This window comes from Paroedura picta, chromosome 9, assembly GCF_049243985.1.
Source record: "Paroedura picta isolate Pp20150507F chromosome 9, Ppicta_v3.0, whole genome shotgun sequence".
Lineage (NCBI taxonomy): Eukaryota > Metazoa > Chordata > Lepidosauria > Squamata > Gekkonidae > Paroedura > Paroedura picta.
In genome coordinates this window covers 65,148,228-65,163,654 of record NC_135377.1, presented here as the reverse complement: position 1 = coordinate 65,163,654, position 15,427 = coordinate 65,148,228, and the positions used below count along the sequence as shown (strand labels likewise).

Below are 15,427 nucleotides of genomic sequence, written 5' to 3'. Positions count from 1 at the left end.
TTGAAAATGTACAAAAGTGCAGTGGTGTGGAGGGGGTTGCTTATACTCACAATGAAGCTTATGGTTATTTGAACAGAAGAGCTGTTTTTTATACCCCGCTTTTGACTATCTGTAGGAGTCCCAAAGCGGTTTACAAACACCTTTCCCTTCCTCTCCCCACAACAGGCACCCTGTGAGGCAGGTGGGGCTGAGAGCTCTAAGAGAACTGTTCTGTGAGAATATCTCTAAAAGAACTGTGATTAGCCCAAGGTCATCTAACTGACTGCAGGTGGTGGAGTGGGGAATCAAACCCGGCTCTCGAGGTTAGAGGCTATTTGTCTTAACCACCACAGCACGCTGGCTCTCAAGGGAGGGGTTCTTCTGTTGATCACTAGAAATAGAGTTTGCTAGGGATCAAAGGGCTTGTACATACAAACAAGAGGCAGGACAGAATCTCAGCAAGGGTAGGAAGTGGGTGAAAAGAACAAAAAGGCTATCTGGATTCAGCCCCTCATGATAGAAGCATAGATCTCTGTGCGTGCAAATTTGCACATTATATAAAATGTATTTTTAAAACCCCTGGAGTTTGACATCGAGGAGGCCTTGGAGAATGTTTTTTGTACATTGTACTGTGTCATATTTTGGTTTGCCATTGGAAATGCTCTTGACAAGGAAGCACAGCAAATCCGGGCTCTTTAGTAAGCCCGACGTGGGTGAGATAAATGCTTACAACCACAGCTTTGTCCCAACTTGCTCAGGGGTAGGTGCACCTAAAAGGAAATGAATGTGTAAATAACCCACAGGCCAGCCTTGTTGTGTTGGTATACACAGCAGAGTAGGCGTGAGAGCTGTAAAAGTCACAGTGACGGGCATGCCGTGCGTTGTTCACTGCTGTGGACGAAATTTGGGGTTTGCATTGATTAGGATGAAATGTTTACACTTCCTAGTCTGATGCTGCACACAGAGAATGCGCACCTCCCCTCCCCCTTGTAGACCCTGAAAGCCAATCGCTGGCACGGTGTGACCAGCGTGTACAAGCAAGGTGCAAGAAATGGGGGATGGGTGGGGTTGAGTGGCAGTTCACTTCCAAACCCATGTGCTTAAGTGTTCCTTTGTCTTCGGTTCTCTCTTTTTTTAAAAAAAGGGTGACAGTTTCTTGGTCCTGTTTGAAAGGGAGCTGACAAGAAGGGTACATTCTGATATTTGCTCAGTTCCTGCCTGCCAAACTAAAACAGGTTGAGCAAGTAGTGTGTATGTTGTGTCCCGAGGGAGGAGTTTATTCTGTCCACGTGTTAAGGTAGAACTGCAGCAGTTCTCAGTACAGTTGAGACAAGTATACAAAATAGGGCCTAACTCCCCCCCCACACACACACACACACAACACACACGTACACATAAACACACAACACAAAAAAAATTGTCATTTCTTGTACTTCCTTATGGGAGGAAACTTGAGTTTTATGGAATACATTAAGTAATGCATAGATCATATTGATGATGAAGAAGAAGAGTTGGTTTTCAGACCCTGCTTTAACTACCCGAAGGAGCCTCAAAGCAGCCTACAATCGCCTCTCCCTACAAAAGGCCCCATGTGTTGTAGGTGAGGCTGGGAGAGATCTGACAGGATTGTTCTGTGAGAACATCTCTAACAGGACTGTGACTAGCCCGAGATCACCCAGCTGGCTGCATATGGAAGAGTGGGGAATCAAACCTGACTTCCCCAGTTTAGAAGCTGCTGCCTTCACTACACCAAGCAGTTAAAGCAATAAGGCCTCCCAGGTACACTCATTGTCTGTTTGTTTTCTGGTGAGTTATAACATCGGTGTGTTTCAGGGTACATCCTTAAATGCCTAATGTGATGGAGTTTTTAAAATTGTCCCGTGGAAGTTTTTAAAATGTCCCTTGATGGGGTTGCATGCCGGACATCGATAGCAGCCAGGGTTTGCAAAAGTCTCCACAGTAGAAAGAGGTTTTAGGCAGCCACATTTAAACTGAAGAAACACAAAATCTTTTATTACAGCTAACCAGAATGATTGATATCATGGACTGAAAGATGCTCCCCTTTCTGTTTAACCAGGACTGCACAAGCATTGGCCAGTCCATAACCTACCTACCCCCCCCCCCAAATGCAATTAAGTTTAAATGGGAGTACTTACCACTCTGGACTCCAGTTGCTACCATGAGGAGTCCCAGCCAGTGAAGATTTTTATGACTGGGCCCCTTCCCCTTTCCAGCCCCTCTAGGCCCATCAGTGGCCATTTCGGGGGGAGGGGCAGATCAGCATATATTGTAATATCACCCAAAATTTTTAATTTATTTAAAAATATTAAAATCAGTTAACTCTCACCCAACTGGAGAAACCTACCAGAGCTATCAAGAAACTGCCTGCAAACGTTGGGGAAGCATTTAAAGGCAGCAGCACATTGAACAGCTGATAATGACTGTCTGGGGGGGGATTTAACAAGGTTGAGAAGGCTTTTAAAGGGAGGGGCAGGCCTGTCATTAGCAGCTGTTTGGCAGGCATGCTGTATTTAAACTACAGAATCATGGTCGAATCGCTGAATCCTTTAAAACAGTGGTTCGCAACCTTTTTAAGGTTTCGCGCATGCGCAGCCACCGGATCGCCTTCTCACACCCACCGGTCCGCAACCTTTTTAAGGTTGCGGACCGGTGGGTGTGAGAGGGCGATCCGGTAGCCGCGCATGTGCGAAACAGCTGCGTATATGCGGCCGTGCATGTGCATTTGCGCATGTGGCCGCACATCCCTCTCCCACCTCCACCTGCAAAAAGAAGCTTGCGGCCTGGGGGTGGGTGGGGAGAGGTAGCCGCGGCCCGGTGGTTGGGGACCACTGCTTTAAAATATAGGGATGGGCGGTTCAGGTACATCTGAAAAGGAGCTAAATCATCAATGATTGGGGAACTTTCTTTGGCTTATCCGAACCAAATGGCCTGTGCCTAGTGGTGATGGCCAGAGATAGGGCCTTTTCAGTGTGCTCTTTCAGCTTTGAGGCTCCCCTGGTACCCTTACTACTTTCTTTCAGCCACAGGTCAAAAAAGTTTCTTTTTATGCTGGTATTCAAACGAGTGGTTGATTTTAATACACATTTTATGGACTGCTTTTTAAAGTCTGAAAATAGTTTATAAAACCTATTTTAAGCTGCTTAATGCAGCTTTACTCTCTGGTTGTGGTTTTAATTCTTTTAGCTAAGAACTCGAACTGTGTGGGCTTTTTTTTTTTTTACTGTGTTTTATTCTTTAAGTCGTCATGGGCAGGGTTCCTACAGGGTTCCTACAAATGCTCTAAGTGAGGGAGAGACTTGGTACATTCTTAAACTTCCTCTTGAATTTTATAATGCAGGGTAAGGGAAACAGCTGCTTGCTTTAGTGATGTTAGTTACAGCAGATAAGATGTTGAGCTAAATACGATCTGTGCGGGGCACCATTTTTGGCGTGCTCATTGCCCGTTTCCCTTGTCGGTTTTGTCCATGCGGCGCAGCACGTTTTGTGGCCAGCCTACCGAGTGTGTGCATAGATGGAAGAAAGAGTCACGACACTTAACAGTTGTCCTGCATTCCCATGTCAGTACTGCAGAGTGGCAGGGCAGTAAAACAGGCCCCGTTTTGTTCCTAGTATCTCTGGTATTGCTAGTCAATTAATCTTCTACCCCACCCTTGCCAGAGAGGAGAGAAATCTGCTGACCTTGTCAAAGGAAGAAGCCAGTTCAGTGGGCTAGATCATTCTCCCCCCTCCCTTTCAATTATACAGAACTTGTGTTTATTTTAAAAGTAATATCCAACAAGAATGTGCTGGTAAAAACCCCTGTATTTGGACAGAAGAAGTAAGTAATTTCCTCTGGTCATTATAGCTCTTCTTCAGCTATTAATGGCTTATATACACCATCAGCTCTTTGCTATAATAACTGGAAAATACTACTCGTGATGCCAGCTTCCAGGCGGGACCTGGGGATCCCCAGAAATGGCAGCTCATTTCCCAGACTAGAGAGATTGGTTCCACTGTAGAAAGTGGCTGCTTTTGAGCATGGACTCCAGGGCATTGCCCCCCATTGAGATCCCTATCCTTCCCAGGCTCCATCCCCAAATGTCTAGGAGCTGCCCAGCCTAAATCTGGCAACATGTGGTTAGAGGTGGTGGGGGACCTGTCCAACCCTATTATGGACTCAGGATTCACCTGTGGATTGCAGACATGTTGTTGGCAGGTCCCAGGAGGTCCCTTCCAACTCTATGATTCTAGGTCATCCATATGGAAGTAGATGACTATAGGGAATATGCTTGGCAGGGTGGCCAGGATCACTGGCCACCAGCTGGAGATGGGGTTGTTGTTGTTGTTGGGGTTTTTTTTTTGCCAGATTTAGATTGGGAAACTGCTGGAGACTTGGGGGTGGACCCTGGGGAGGACAGGGACGTTAGTGGGGTACAATGTCATAGACTCCACCCTCCAAGGCTGCCATTTTCTCCAGGGGAACTGATTTCTGTAGTCTGGAGATAAGGTGGACCTCTGGGGAATCCCCAGATTCAACCTACAGTCTGGCATCCCTGGTGTCTGACAAGAGACTAAGATCTGTTGGTCTGTCTAGCACTGCTTGCTGGTTTCCAATACCCTTGGTAAAACTAGCATCCCCTGTGAACATCTTGTGGCCTCCTGGGAAGTAATGCAGGGCAATGAAATCAGTGTGCTCTTTCAGCAACCCTTTGGATCGTACAGCCCTAGTCAACTCCCCAACGTGTTTGAGTAGTTGACTCAGTCAAAATCAAAGGGCTCTGTTGTTGAGTAGCCACTTTCTGAGATAAAGGGTCCCTTTGCCTTGTTGGCTGAGGCAGCAGGGGATGTGTATCCCACCAGGGCCAGCACAAACAAGGGGAGTGGGTCTTGAAGAGTCAGCTGCCACTATAAACGCCAACCTACAAGTGTCGCTGTTACATGAGTTCTTTCGAGTGCTGCTGAATTTGCATTTTAGTTGCTTTTTTGCCTGCCCTTCTGAAATAAGGGCTTGCAAATGTGGCCTGAAATTCTTATGAGATGATAAGGCGGTTAAAGTGATGTATTTGGGGAGGGGGGGGGATGGAACGGGAAAGGAAATCACCTAAACAGAGCCCGGAATATTATTTTTATGCCCCTCTGTTTTCAGTTCCACACCTGCTAAACATTACGTGCTTCTAATATTGAAGATCACTTCCTCGAGCAGTTATCACCAAACAAATTAGAAAAGACACGTGTACAGTAGTTATCTCATCATGGTAATTTTGTATGAGCGGGTTTGGTTTGGGATTCTTATAAAATTTGCAGGATGAAAGGGACAGGGGAGTTCTCATAATGCCCCCCCCCCCATATAGTTTCACGTAAATTTCATTTAAAGCTTCACTTTGTAAAAGAGAAATTGATGAATGGCTGACGTCTACCTCTTCTCTGTCCTCTCCCTTTTTCACCTGCCTTTAGACACATGAAGATCCACGAGAAGGATCTAAACGGCGCAGCAAGTACAACGCCTCCCTCCCCACTGAAACGCAGACGGTTGTCCGCCAAACGAAAACTCAGTCAAGAGACGGAGACGGACCGGGAGGACCAAAGTCCTGCAAAAAAGGTTCTCTAGGAAGCCCTGTGCAAAAGCCTCTTCTCCTTCTTTGCCTACCATCTTGGGGGGGGGGGGGGGGAGGGAGCTATTTTAAAGAATCTTGCATTAAAATACAGTATCAAAACCTAATGTTGTGAGCTGTAAATAGGATGGGGAAGGTAAGGAAAAAATGCGGGATTATGGGTAGTAGATTAAATTTCCATAAACAAGGCAAAATGTGTTTATTAGGTTGGATTCTGTTCAGGTAATGGTGGTCACTTTTGCTGAAACCGACCCTTCGTTGCAGACCTCTAACTCCCCTGGGAGTTAGGGAGGCAAAGATGTTCTATCAGCAGAGATTTATCATGGGATTGAAGCCATTAGCTGGAAGTAATATGAAGCAATGTGAAGTTCAAGAATAACCATTCTGGCCCCCTTTAAAAATTCTGTGTCATTGCCATAAATCAGATATTCATTCATTCATTCATTCATTCATTCATTCATTCATTCATTCATTCATTCATTCATTCATTCACCGCCCACCCTGAAGGCTCAGGGTGGTCCACGTAAATCAGAACAATACAGATAACTTAGATTAACAATAATGAAGTGAAACAACAAGCAACATGGGACAGTAGAAAAATGTGGGAAACATTGAATTAACTCATACTGATAGCCCAGTGGGTTGGGCGGAATTATGGTGGGTGTCATAGGAGGGAGGCTCAGGAGGAGGGCCCTTGGGGAGCTGTGGTTCTGGTCGACTTCAACCAAACGCCTGGTGGAGGACCTCCCTTTTGCAGGCCCTGTGGAACTGTTCAAGTTCCGTCAGGGCACTGACCTCCTGTGGGAGCTCGTTCCACCAGGTGGGGGCCAGAATAGAGAAAGCTCTGGCCCTGGTTGAGGTCAGATCTCACAAGTGAAACAGGGGCTGACCCTGGTTAGTATTTGGATGGGAGACCTCCCAAGGATTTGGGTGGTAGCCCAAGGAACGTTAGAGGTCATGACGCAGAGGCAGGCAGGCAATGGCCAACCATCTCTGAACGTCCCTTGGCTGGCTGCGGGACAATCCTCAGATATCCTGGCTACACTATGCATGCCTTATGTTAAACTGGTAAATAAATAGTTGTGACTTGACAGCACTTTTCCACCACCAGTCAGACAAGATTCCAACAAGGATTCCCTCTGCCGATTCCCATCTGTTACCCAAGTTAGTATTCTTGGACAGATGTTTGGTACTGCATAGACCTGCAGTGGCTTGTGAGAAACATCTGTAAAGAGACAGGCCTTGTGTAACAGAATAACAGCCTGAAGGGAGGAGGAAGAGAACCTCTTTATTCTATACAACTTTAATGTCATTTGTTCACAGACAGTTCTACTAGTAGAACAGTGGCACTGCCTTTCCGGGAATCCCTTGTCTTTGGTGGGTGCATACCTGGCCCCACCTGGAAGAAGGCTGCCTTTTTTGGAACCCCCTTCATACATTGCTAAATCCTAAAATCCTCTTCTGTTAGCAGCTTGCTCTTCTGACAAAGTCTCTTTTTTATACACTGAGGAGGGGAGACTTTTTAAATATTAATCTCTACTTGCTATGGATGCTCAGTTCTCTCTGTACACTATTCTTTTTGGCCCACTGAAAAATTGTCAGCACAGTTTTGGAGGGCATGGAAAGCTGCAGTGAAGCAGGGGAGGATGAGAAAGGTCCCTTGTACTTGTGGGATTCTGCTCCTGTGACTTAAAGATCTTAGCTGTTATTTTGTCTGGTGGGGACTACAGTGTAAGGGAGCAAAGGGAGAGGGAATGGAAAGATGGATACACACAGCAGCCCAAGGACCCGGTTTAAACAAGATCTCACATGTTCCTCTTTCTCCTGAGATGGGTCTGCAGCATGAAGCCATGGTCAGGAAGCCCTACACAGTTAAATTTGTGCCAGATTATTATTGATCTGTTTTCTCTGGTACGAGTCCCTTTTCAGTAGCCTGTAGCAAAGTCATGACTCCATGTAATAGCGTATGGGATGAGGTTTCTAAGTCCTGCACCCGTTGCATTCAGGTCAATCCGGTTGCAGTCATTTTCTGTTCTGCACCCCAACAGGTTGTGGAGGACCCACAAAGCGGCGAAACCGAAAAAAAAACTGAGGAAGAGGTGTATCGTTGTCCAGTGTGTTTCAAGGAATTTTCTTGCAAGTATGGGCTTGAAACCCACATGGAGGCACACCCAGATACTTCTCTGAGGTAAGAGACTGGATTTGGGGGAAATGATTTGACAGGCCAAGTGTTTTGCGCTGACTAATGTTGATGGTGATGTTTGTGTTTAACTCATTTCGCTGCCAACAGCTTAAGTTCTGTTGAACCTGGTCCACTGAGGGCTGGAAGGTTGTTCTGGAGCGATTCCAGTTGTTTATTATTATTGTTGTTGTTGTTGTATTTATATCCCGCCTCCCCCCCCCCCCCGAAGGCTCGAGGCGGCTTACATAACCCCATCCCCTAAAATCCATACGATAACAATAAGTTCCAATAAAATTACAATAGTTGGTAACCAATTGGTCACAGTAGTAACAATGTTAGTCTTACTCGTTTAGTCTCTGCATCGTCAACTACGGGGGGGGGGGGGTGACACTCTCTACCGCCAGTTTGTGGGGGGGGGGGCTGATCTTCCTTACCGCCCAGCCTCAACTATAAGCCTGGTGGAAGAGCTCCGTCTTACAGCCCTGCGGAATGCTGGTAATTAATTATAAAGTGATGCTTTGAGCTATTGAAATCCTCACAAATGCACTGAGTGAACACGTTGAAGCTGCTTTATAGGTCAGTCTGGCTTGTTGGGGTCTCAGGTGCAGCTGTTCCCCCCCCCCAAGTACATGACCCTTTTTTATTTTTAAATTCTTTATTTTTGTTATATGTAAAACGTTTACAAAAAAGCAGAAGAAAAGAAATGGGAAACCAGCTAGCAAAGCAAATATTGTTACATAATAAGAGAGAAATAACAGAGTACTGTCTTAAGAAACAGTATGGTCAATCCCCGTCATATTATTGATTATACTTGGTCCTAACCTAAACATTAATACTAGCTATCTTCCTTAAGAAAGTCCAAGTAAGAACACCATTGTTCGTCGTACTCTTCAAATGGTTTCTTATTAACCATGTTAGTAAGTCTTGCCATTTTTGCTAAGTCTGCTAATTTGTCTAGCCATAGAGAAGTACCGTATTTGCCGGCATATAAGATGACTGGGCGTATAAGATGACCCCCCAACATTTCCACTCAAAATACAGTACTATGGGCCACTATGGGCAGCTATGTCTATCCCAACTGAAGTGCACCCGACCCCCCCAGTTGGAGCCATGTTTTTCAGGGGGAAAAAGTAGTCTTATACGCCAGCAAATACTGTCGTTGGAGTCTGTTGCTTTCCAGTGCTTCGCCCACACCATACTGGGACGTTCTGCCTGCAAACCAGAAGGTGTACCACCGAGCCCATGGCCTTACGCAAGCCACCGTCTTTCAGTTCAGTCCCTCTCTAAACTGTGGGGACAGTACAACTACTTACAGTGTTGCAGAGAGGACTGAGATAACGTCCAGGTGAATGCTAATCGGCTCTTGTTTTCCTGAAGCTGGTAGTGTGGGATGAGAAACATGAAACAGTAGTTGCAAATGAGAGCCCTAGTGGCTCCAGGGTCACCAATCGTAGAGAAAGATCTCCCAGGGCGATACGAGATAATTCGGGTGGGGAGACAAAACGGGCTGACCATACCAGAGTGACTTCTTCTAAAAGGCAAAACACCTGGGGCTGGGTAAGGAGTTTGGCGGTGAGAAGGCCTGAAATCAGAGCCGGGCAGCGGTCAGTTCTGCAAGAGGTCAGGAGAGAACCCCCAGTGGCCAGACGGAACAGAAACAGGCAGGACTGGGTTCCCCATCAATCAGTAGGGGGAATACTGGAACGCAATCTCTGTCTAGATCAGCTCCGTCCAGTGTGGCAGGTGTTATCTGCACTGCAAAAGACTTCATACAACCTGAGCAGTCACAGTGTGTCTTTGAAATCAGGTGATGGGGAGAATGTCAGGTAATCCCAGAAACCTGCTGGATGCTGTTGGGTTAGCCAGGCGGTTGTTTGACCTTTCCTGACTTTCCACAGCCACCGGCCCTGTTGAGCCTGCCGTGAGGTGCAGCCGCCTGACAAAGGAAAGTCCCCTGATGCCATACGCTAGGGGTGGCCAAGCTGTGGCTCTCCAGATGTCCATGAACTACAATCCCCATAAGCCACTGCCAGTGGGAATTGTAGTCTTTGGGCATGTACTCACAGGGGCTTGTGGGAATTGTAGTCCAGTGACACCTGTTCTGCCACCCCTGCCTTACGCACAGTGACTTACAGTCAATGACCACTGTTTATGAGTATGCTCCCCTTCTCCACCCCTTTTAAGATTGATTCCAGAACCAGAACATGTGAGAAATAGGACAACTATTCCATTGCAGATAAAGAACTAGATAATGCCAATAAAGGTGATTGATTGAATGATTGCCAAAGAAGTAGGGTTAGAGCCAGGCAAGAGAGCTGGGGAAACCAGGTTGAGAGCAAAGCAGATGTAGACCTGCAAGAGGCATCTTTCACATCCCTGCTCCAGCCACCCTCATGCATTTCGGGAAGATGTTGTGTAAGCTGTGCATGACTGCATCCGTGAGCTCGCCCTTTCAAATAGATTATTGGGATGGAGAGGTAAACTCAGAAAGGGACTGGAGTTAAAAAAAAAATTGGGGGGGGGGGGAAGAGACATGATGAAATCAAGTGGGTTGCAACCAAAAAGGCATGCAGAGAGAGAAACTCACTGTGCTACAGGAACATGCAGGAGCTGAAATAATGAAACATTAAAGCAATAGGTTTTTCTCATTTTCTGCCTTCTTGTAGTCAATCAATCCCCCCTCCCCCATATATATATATTTGGAGAGAATTCAGTGCAGGTCACACACAGGCTCCACGTTTACATTAGATGCTGTAACGGTAAAGGTATCCCCTGTGCAAGCACCGGGTCATGTCTGACCCTTGGGGTGACGCCCTCCAGCGTTTTCATGGCAGAATCAATACAGGGTGGTTTGCCAGTGGCTTCCCCAGTCATTACCATTTACCCTCCATCAGCAAGCTGGGTACTCATTTTACCGACCTCGGAAGGATGGAAGGCTGAGTCAACCTTGAGCTGGCTGCTGGGATTGAACTCCCAGCCTCATGGGCAGAGCTTTCAGACTGCATGCCTGCTGCTTTACCACTCTGCGCCACAAGAGGCTCTGTTAGATGCTGTACAGATTCTCAAATTAATGTGGAGTACTAAGATATGTGTAGGCATCTGAATGCCTCAGCCTTGGGGCTACATCAAATGCAGAAGGCGTTTCGGGAGCAGGCGGTAGGGCTCTCAGCTGAGAGAAAAAGCCACACCTTGCAGGGGTATGCCATCTCACTCAGTGTGACCTGTTCCCGTGGACGAAGCTCCTGCTCTTTTTCGCAAAGTGTGGGCCAACCAAAACCCCTTTCTCTTTGTTGTGCTAATTTGTTACGGGTTGAGAGACAGCAGTGAAGGATGGACTCCTGCCACCTCATCTCCCCCCCCCCCCCCGCTGTCTGAAGTGGTCCGGTCCATTTATCACATCAGGATTCTGTACAGGCCTCAAGGACAGGGTGTGTTGACTTCCTTACCTTTTCTGGGGTGCCAGAGGTGGTGGGGGTGATGGGGGTAGCCTTGTTGGTTTGCTGAAGACAAAATAACTAAAGGGTTTGTAACATTTTATTACCTGGCCTGTGTAGTGTAGCCAGGAGATCCAAGAATAATCTGGCAGCTAGGCAAGGGATGTCTGGAGATGGTCTGCCACTCCTTCCTCTGCATCATGGAGGTCTCCCATCCACGTACAAGCCAGGGTCAGCCCTGCTTAGCTTCCAAAGGGATTGGGCTTGCCTGGGCTCTCCAGGTCGGGGCAATTGAAGGTTGTTGTGGGCTCTTAAGAACACACCACTTTGGGCGTGGCATCAGCTTTCAAGAAAGCCAGATCCTACTTCATCCGGTTGTGTTGATTTGGCAAAGTGAGTTATACCTAGAGTTGCTGTGAATTGTGGGGAGGGAATTAGGGCTAAAAGACGTCAACAGGCCCAATTTCCCAAGCCAGAGTGTGCCACGCTGCATTGCAGAGCACAGGTGAAAACCAGCCCCAGCCAAAAGATAAAATGAACCACTCTGATCTCACAACTGTTGATGGACCGGCAAACCAGGAGGAATCAGAATACATCCCGTAAACTTCTAAGGAGGAGCAACTTTTATACTGAGCCAGCTGTTCCAAGACCCTACTGAGATCTGACAGTATCAAATCTGAGTATGAATTCTGACCCAGTAGTTTCTTACTTGGAGTCTCCCTTTGACATTTTCCTACTTAGGTGGATTCAGGTGGGCAGCTGTTTTGGTCTGAAGCAGAAGAACAGAAGTTGAGTCCAGCGTCACCTTTAAGACCAGCAAAGTTATATTTGAGGTGTTTTCGTGTGCATTTATGCTTCTGGAGAGCCGGGTTTGCTTTCCCACTTCTTCACATGCAGCCAGCTGGACAAGCTTGAACTAGTCACAGTTTTGCTAGAGCTGTTCTCTCAGAGCTCTATCAGCCCTACCTATGTCACAGGGTGTCTGTTGTGAGGAGAGGAAGGGAAAGGTATTTGTAAGCTGCTTTTGGACTCCTTTGGGTAGTGAAAAGTGGGGTATAAAAAACAGCTCTCCTTCTCTTCTCTCTTCCTCCGCCTCCTCTGAAAGCTCCTACCTTAAATAAAACTTTGTTGGTCTTAAAGGTGCCCCTGGACTCAAACTTCTCCTCAAGTAGTTACTAAAAATCCAAGGACGTGGCAATGCCTCCTCCCAGTAGCTTCCGTTTCTAATTTGCGTCCATTCATTCTTTTGTCTCTGCTGCCTATTCTCAAGCCAACAATTCATTATGGCATTTGGTGTATTAAATTGCAGAGTTCTGGTTTCTGCAGCAGCGTATGTGAGGTTTTGCAGAATTATTTGCCAAATGATTCCTTTTTAATCTCTAAGAAGATCAGAGAGATACGGAGGATGAGATTGGGCAAGCGGCTGGTTGGGTTAGCCTTTGCATCTCTCTGAGAGCGCCCCTAAATGGCAGCCTTGGTCCCTAGGCCGGGCTTCCATTGTCAGATTAGCAATTTAAATCCCCAGGGCAAAGTTTAAAAACACTGCCATTACCTTGCTGAGCCAGCCACTTTTACAAATGCAGAATCTTTGGGGTTTTGAGCCCCTCCTTTGTTTACACACCAAAGAACAAATAAATGCTTAATCCATTGATTAGGTGAGAGAGAGAGAGAGACTCCCCCCCTTTTTCCCCTGAGAGGCTGGCCCTATCTTTTGATGTGAAACCTTTAAATTATGCATCTTTGTCTGACAATTACAGCCAGGAGGTCCCCTCCTCTTTGGGTAGATTGGGGGGGGGGATAATAGGATCCTTTGTTGAATTGACAATAGAGCTATGCCCCTGAGGCTCTTACCATGGAATTAGCTCTTCACGTTTAGTTTCTCATCCTATTGAAGTTTGGGGAAGACATGCCCTAATTAGCGGCATTAGTTAGCTTAGAGCAAGGCTGATGTCCCCTTTGTGGCCATTATTCTCTGGGGGAGGTGATGTAACACTGTCTTTTCTCGTTCTGGCTCCCCTCCTGCCAGGATTATTTAAAGACCATGGTCTTCTCTGCAGCCTGTCCTGGACAGCAGGACTCCGGCTATTTTGGTGCATTTATATAGGAGTGATGATATAATTAGTAGCCCACGGAAGTGCCACACAGCCAGCAGGGAAAACAAGCAGCCCCGGACAGCGGATTTCTTCTCTCGAAACCTACCCGTCTCCCATCCCTGCCTGCGGCTTCACCACCGTTCTGTTCCCAACTATAAATGTTTGCCTGCCTCTAAGCGGTCAGTGGCGCAGGCGAAGCACGGTACAAGCCCAGGAAAAACAGAGAAACTCCAGCGTTTCCTGCAGAAAATGGTGCTGCCGCATTACATTTTAATCTTGCCCTTCCTCCAAAGGAAGGCTCTGTTACTGCGTTTCCTTTGTTGAAATACTAAACGGGTGTTTAGTGCCACAAAGCCTTAGCACTCCACAAGTACAGGACACGTTACCCAAAAGTGGCAGGAAGATAATAGCTTCAGCAAGAAGATAAACTTACTTGGCATTGTCCTTGCGTAAACCTAGAGAGAACTGCATTCAGATTCTTTGTGCTTGTTTTAAGTTTAAAATTTATGAAACTACCAGCCTGTTGTGCAAAACAACAACAACAACCAGGCTCTAGACAACCATTGTTAGTAATGGCTGCCCAGAGCCCATTGCCCAGGTGGGACACACCTGCACCAGTCTGCCCCTGCCTCAGCCTGCTGGGGGGATGGGACTCTGTGGTATTAGGGATGCCAGCCTCCAGGTGGGACCTGGGGATCCCCTGAAAGCACAGCTCCTCTCCAGGGAACAGAGATCAATTCCCCTGGAGAAAATGGCTGCTTTGGAAGATGGACTTTGGGGGCATTGTACCCTTTTTAGGATCAAAGTCACCTTAAGCCCCGTGTCTCTCCCGCCAGTTACTTATTCGCCATTTACAGTTAAGGGCTTTAAGTATTTCTTATTGAGATCTTCCTGCAGTTTCCAGACTTGCCGGCCCTTTGCTGAACGATGTGTTTTTGCTTCCAGTGACTCAAAGTCTGACACTGGGATTTCTATGGGTGCCTCAGCCCTTTTCAGTCTTCTGACAGTTTTGGGTGACGTTTGGGATTCCCCCCTCTCTAATTTTGAACAATAAGCTCTTATACGTCCCTCTTTCTGACAGGGATAACACAGCATCTCTCCCTGTCAGTTTTGTAGGGGAGTGCCCCACCTCGCAGGGTTGGCATTAGATTATTTTTCCTGAGGTGCCCCAGACTTTATTCTCCTTGATGGGAAGTAGGAAAAAAGATCCCCGCCGGATCTCCCTCAGTCTCGTCAGATAAAATGGCACCTTCAGCCATTGTTTTTTGTTTTTTATCTTTAGGAACAATCTACACTGTGAGGGAACTTTCCTGTAGAACTGTTCTAAGCCTGTTAGTGGCTTCAAGTCATCAAATGTTGTGACTTTACTTCCCTCAGCCCATCTATTCAAGGCACTGTCTAAATGACCACCTAGGTGGGCATATGCTTCATCTGGTTTTCTTCCCTGAAGACTTATCTGCCTTGTTCTGACTTAGGGATGCCAGCCTCCAGGTGGGACCTGGGGATCCCCTGGAATTGCAGCTCATCTCAGGGCAACAGAGGTCACGTCCCCTGAGAAACTGGATGCTTTTGAGAGCAGCCTCTGGCCTTGTGCTCCACTGTGGTCTCTGTTTTCCCTCAGCCCCATCCCCAAATCTCCAGGATGCATGTATTTACAAAGCAAGTTAAATTGTGGGTGGCCAAGCTGTGGCTCTCCAGAGGTCCATGGACTACAATTCCCATGAGCCCCTGCCAGCATGGCCAGTTGGCAGGGGCTCATGGTAATTGCAGTCCACGGACCTCTGGAGAGCCACAGTTTGGCCATTTGGCCCTTGTTTGTGATTTTTACAATTGATTCTGTAGTGAGGCTATCATTGAGGCTTTATAACATTTTAAACTATGTAAATAAATACAGGCATTTTCACATATTATACTATTTTAATTTTTTCCCCATGCATTGCACTTGCAATATCAGGCATCACATTCGTATTTCTGCAGCCTTTTTCGGTTTCTTAGTCCAATGCTAAGCAGCACCCCGTGGGTCCCCAGGCTGGACGGCTGCACCCAGTCCCTATCTACTAGCTGGGTCTGCGTTGGTCGTCATGTTTGCGAGGGGAAGGTAATCTTGGCAAAGGGTAGCACTCCCTT

At 46.9% G+C, this 15,427-nt stretch overlaps 1 protein-coding gene across 11 annotated transcripts in view; it reads left to right on the top strand.

Annotated features, from left to right (window-relative positions):
* The window catches only part of RREB1 (ras responsive element binding protein 1), a 161,799-nt gene that overhangs the window by 109,572 nt on the left and 36,800 nt on the right, over positions 1 to 15,427 (top strand). For all 11 annotated transcript variants that reach the window (XM_077353133.1, XM_077353127.1, XM_077353132.1 and 8 more), the window contains 2 exons: positions 5,434 to 5,578; positions 7,640 to 7,779. In XM_077353133.1, the coding sequence (XP_077209248.1) occupies positions 5,434 to 5,578; positions 7,640 to 7,779 (285 nt within the window). The remainder of the gene's footprint in view (positions 1 to 5,433; positions 5,579 to 7,639; positions 7,780 to 15,427) is intronic.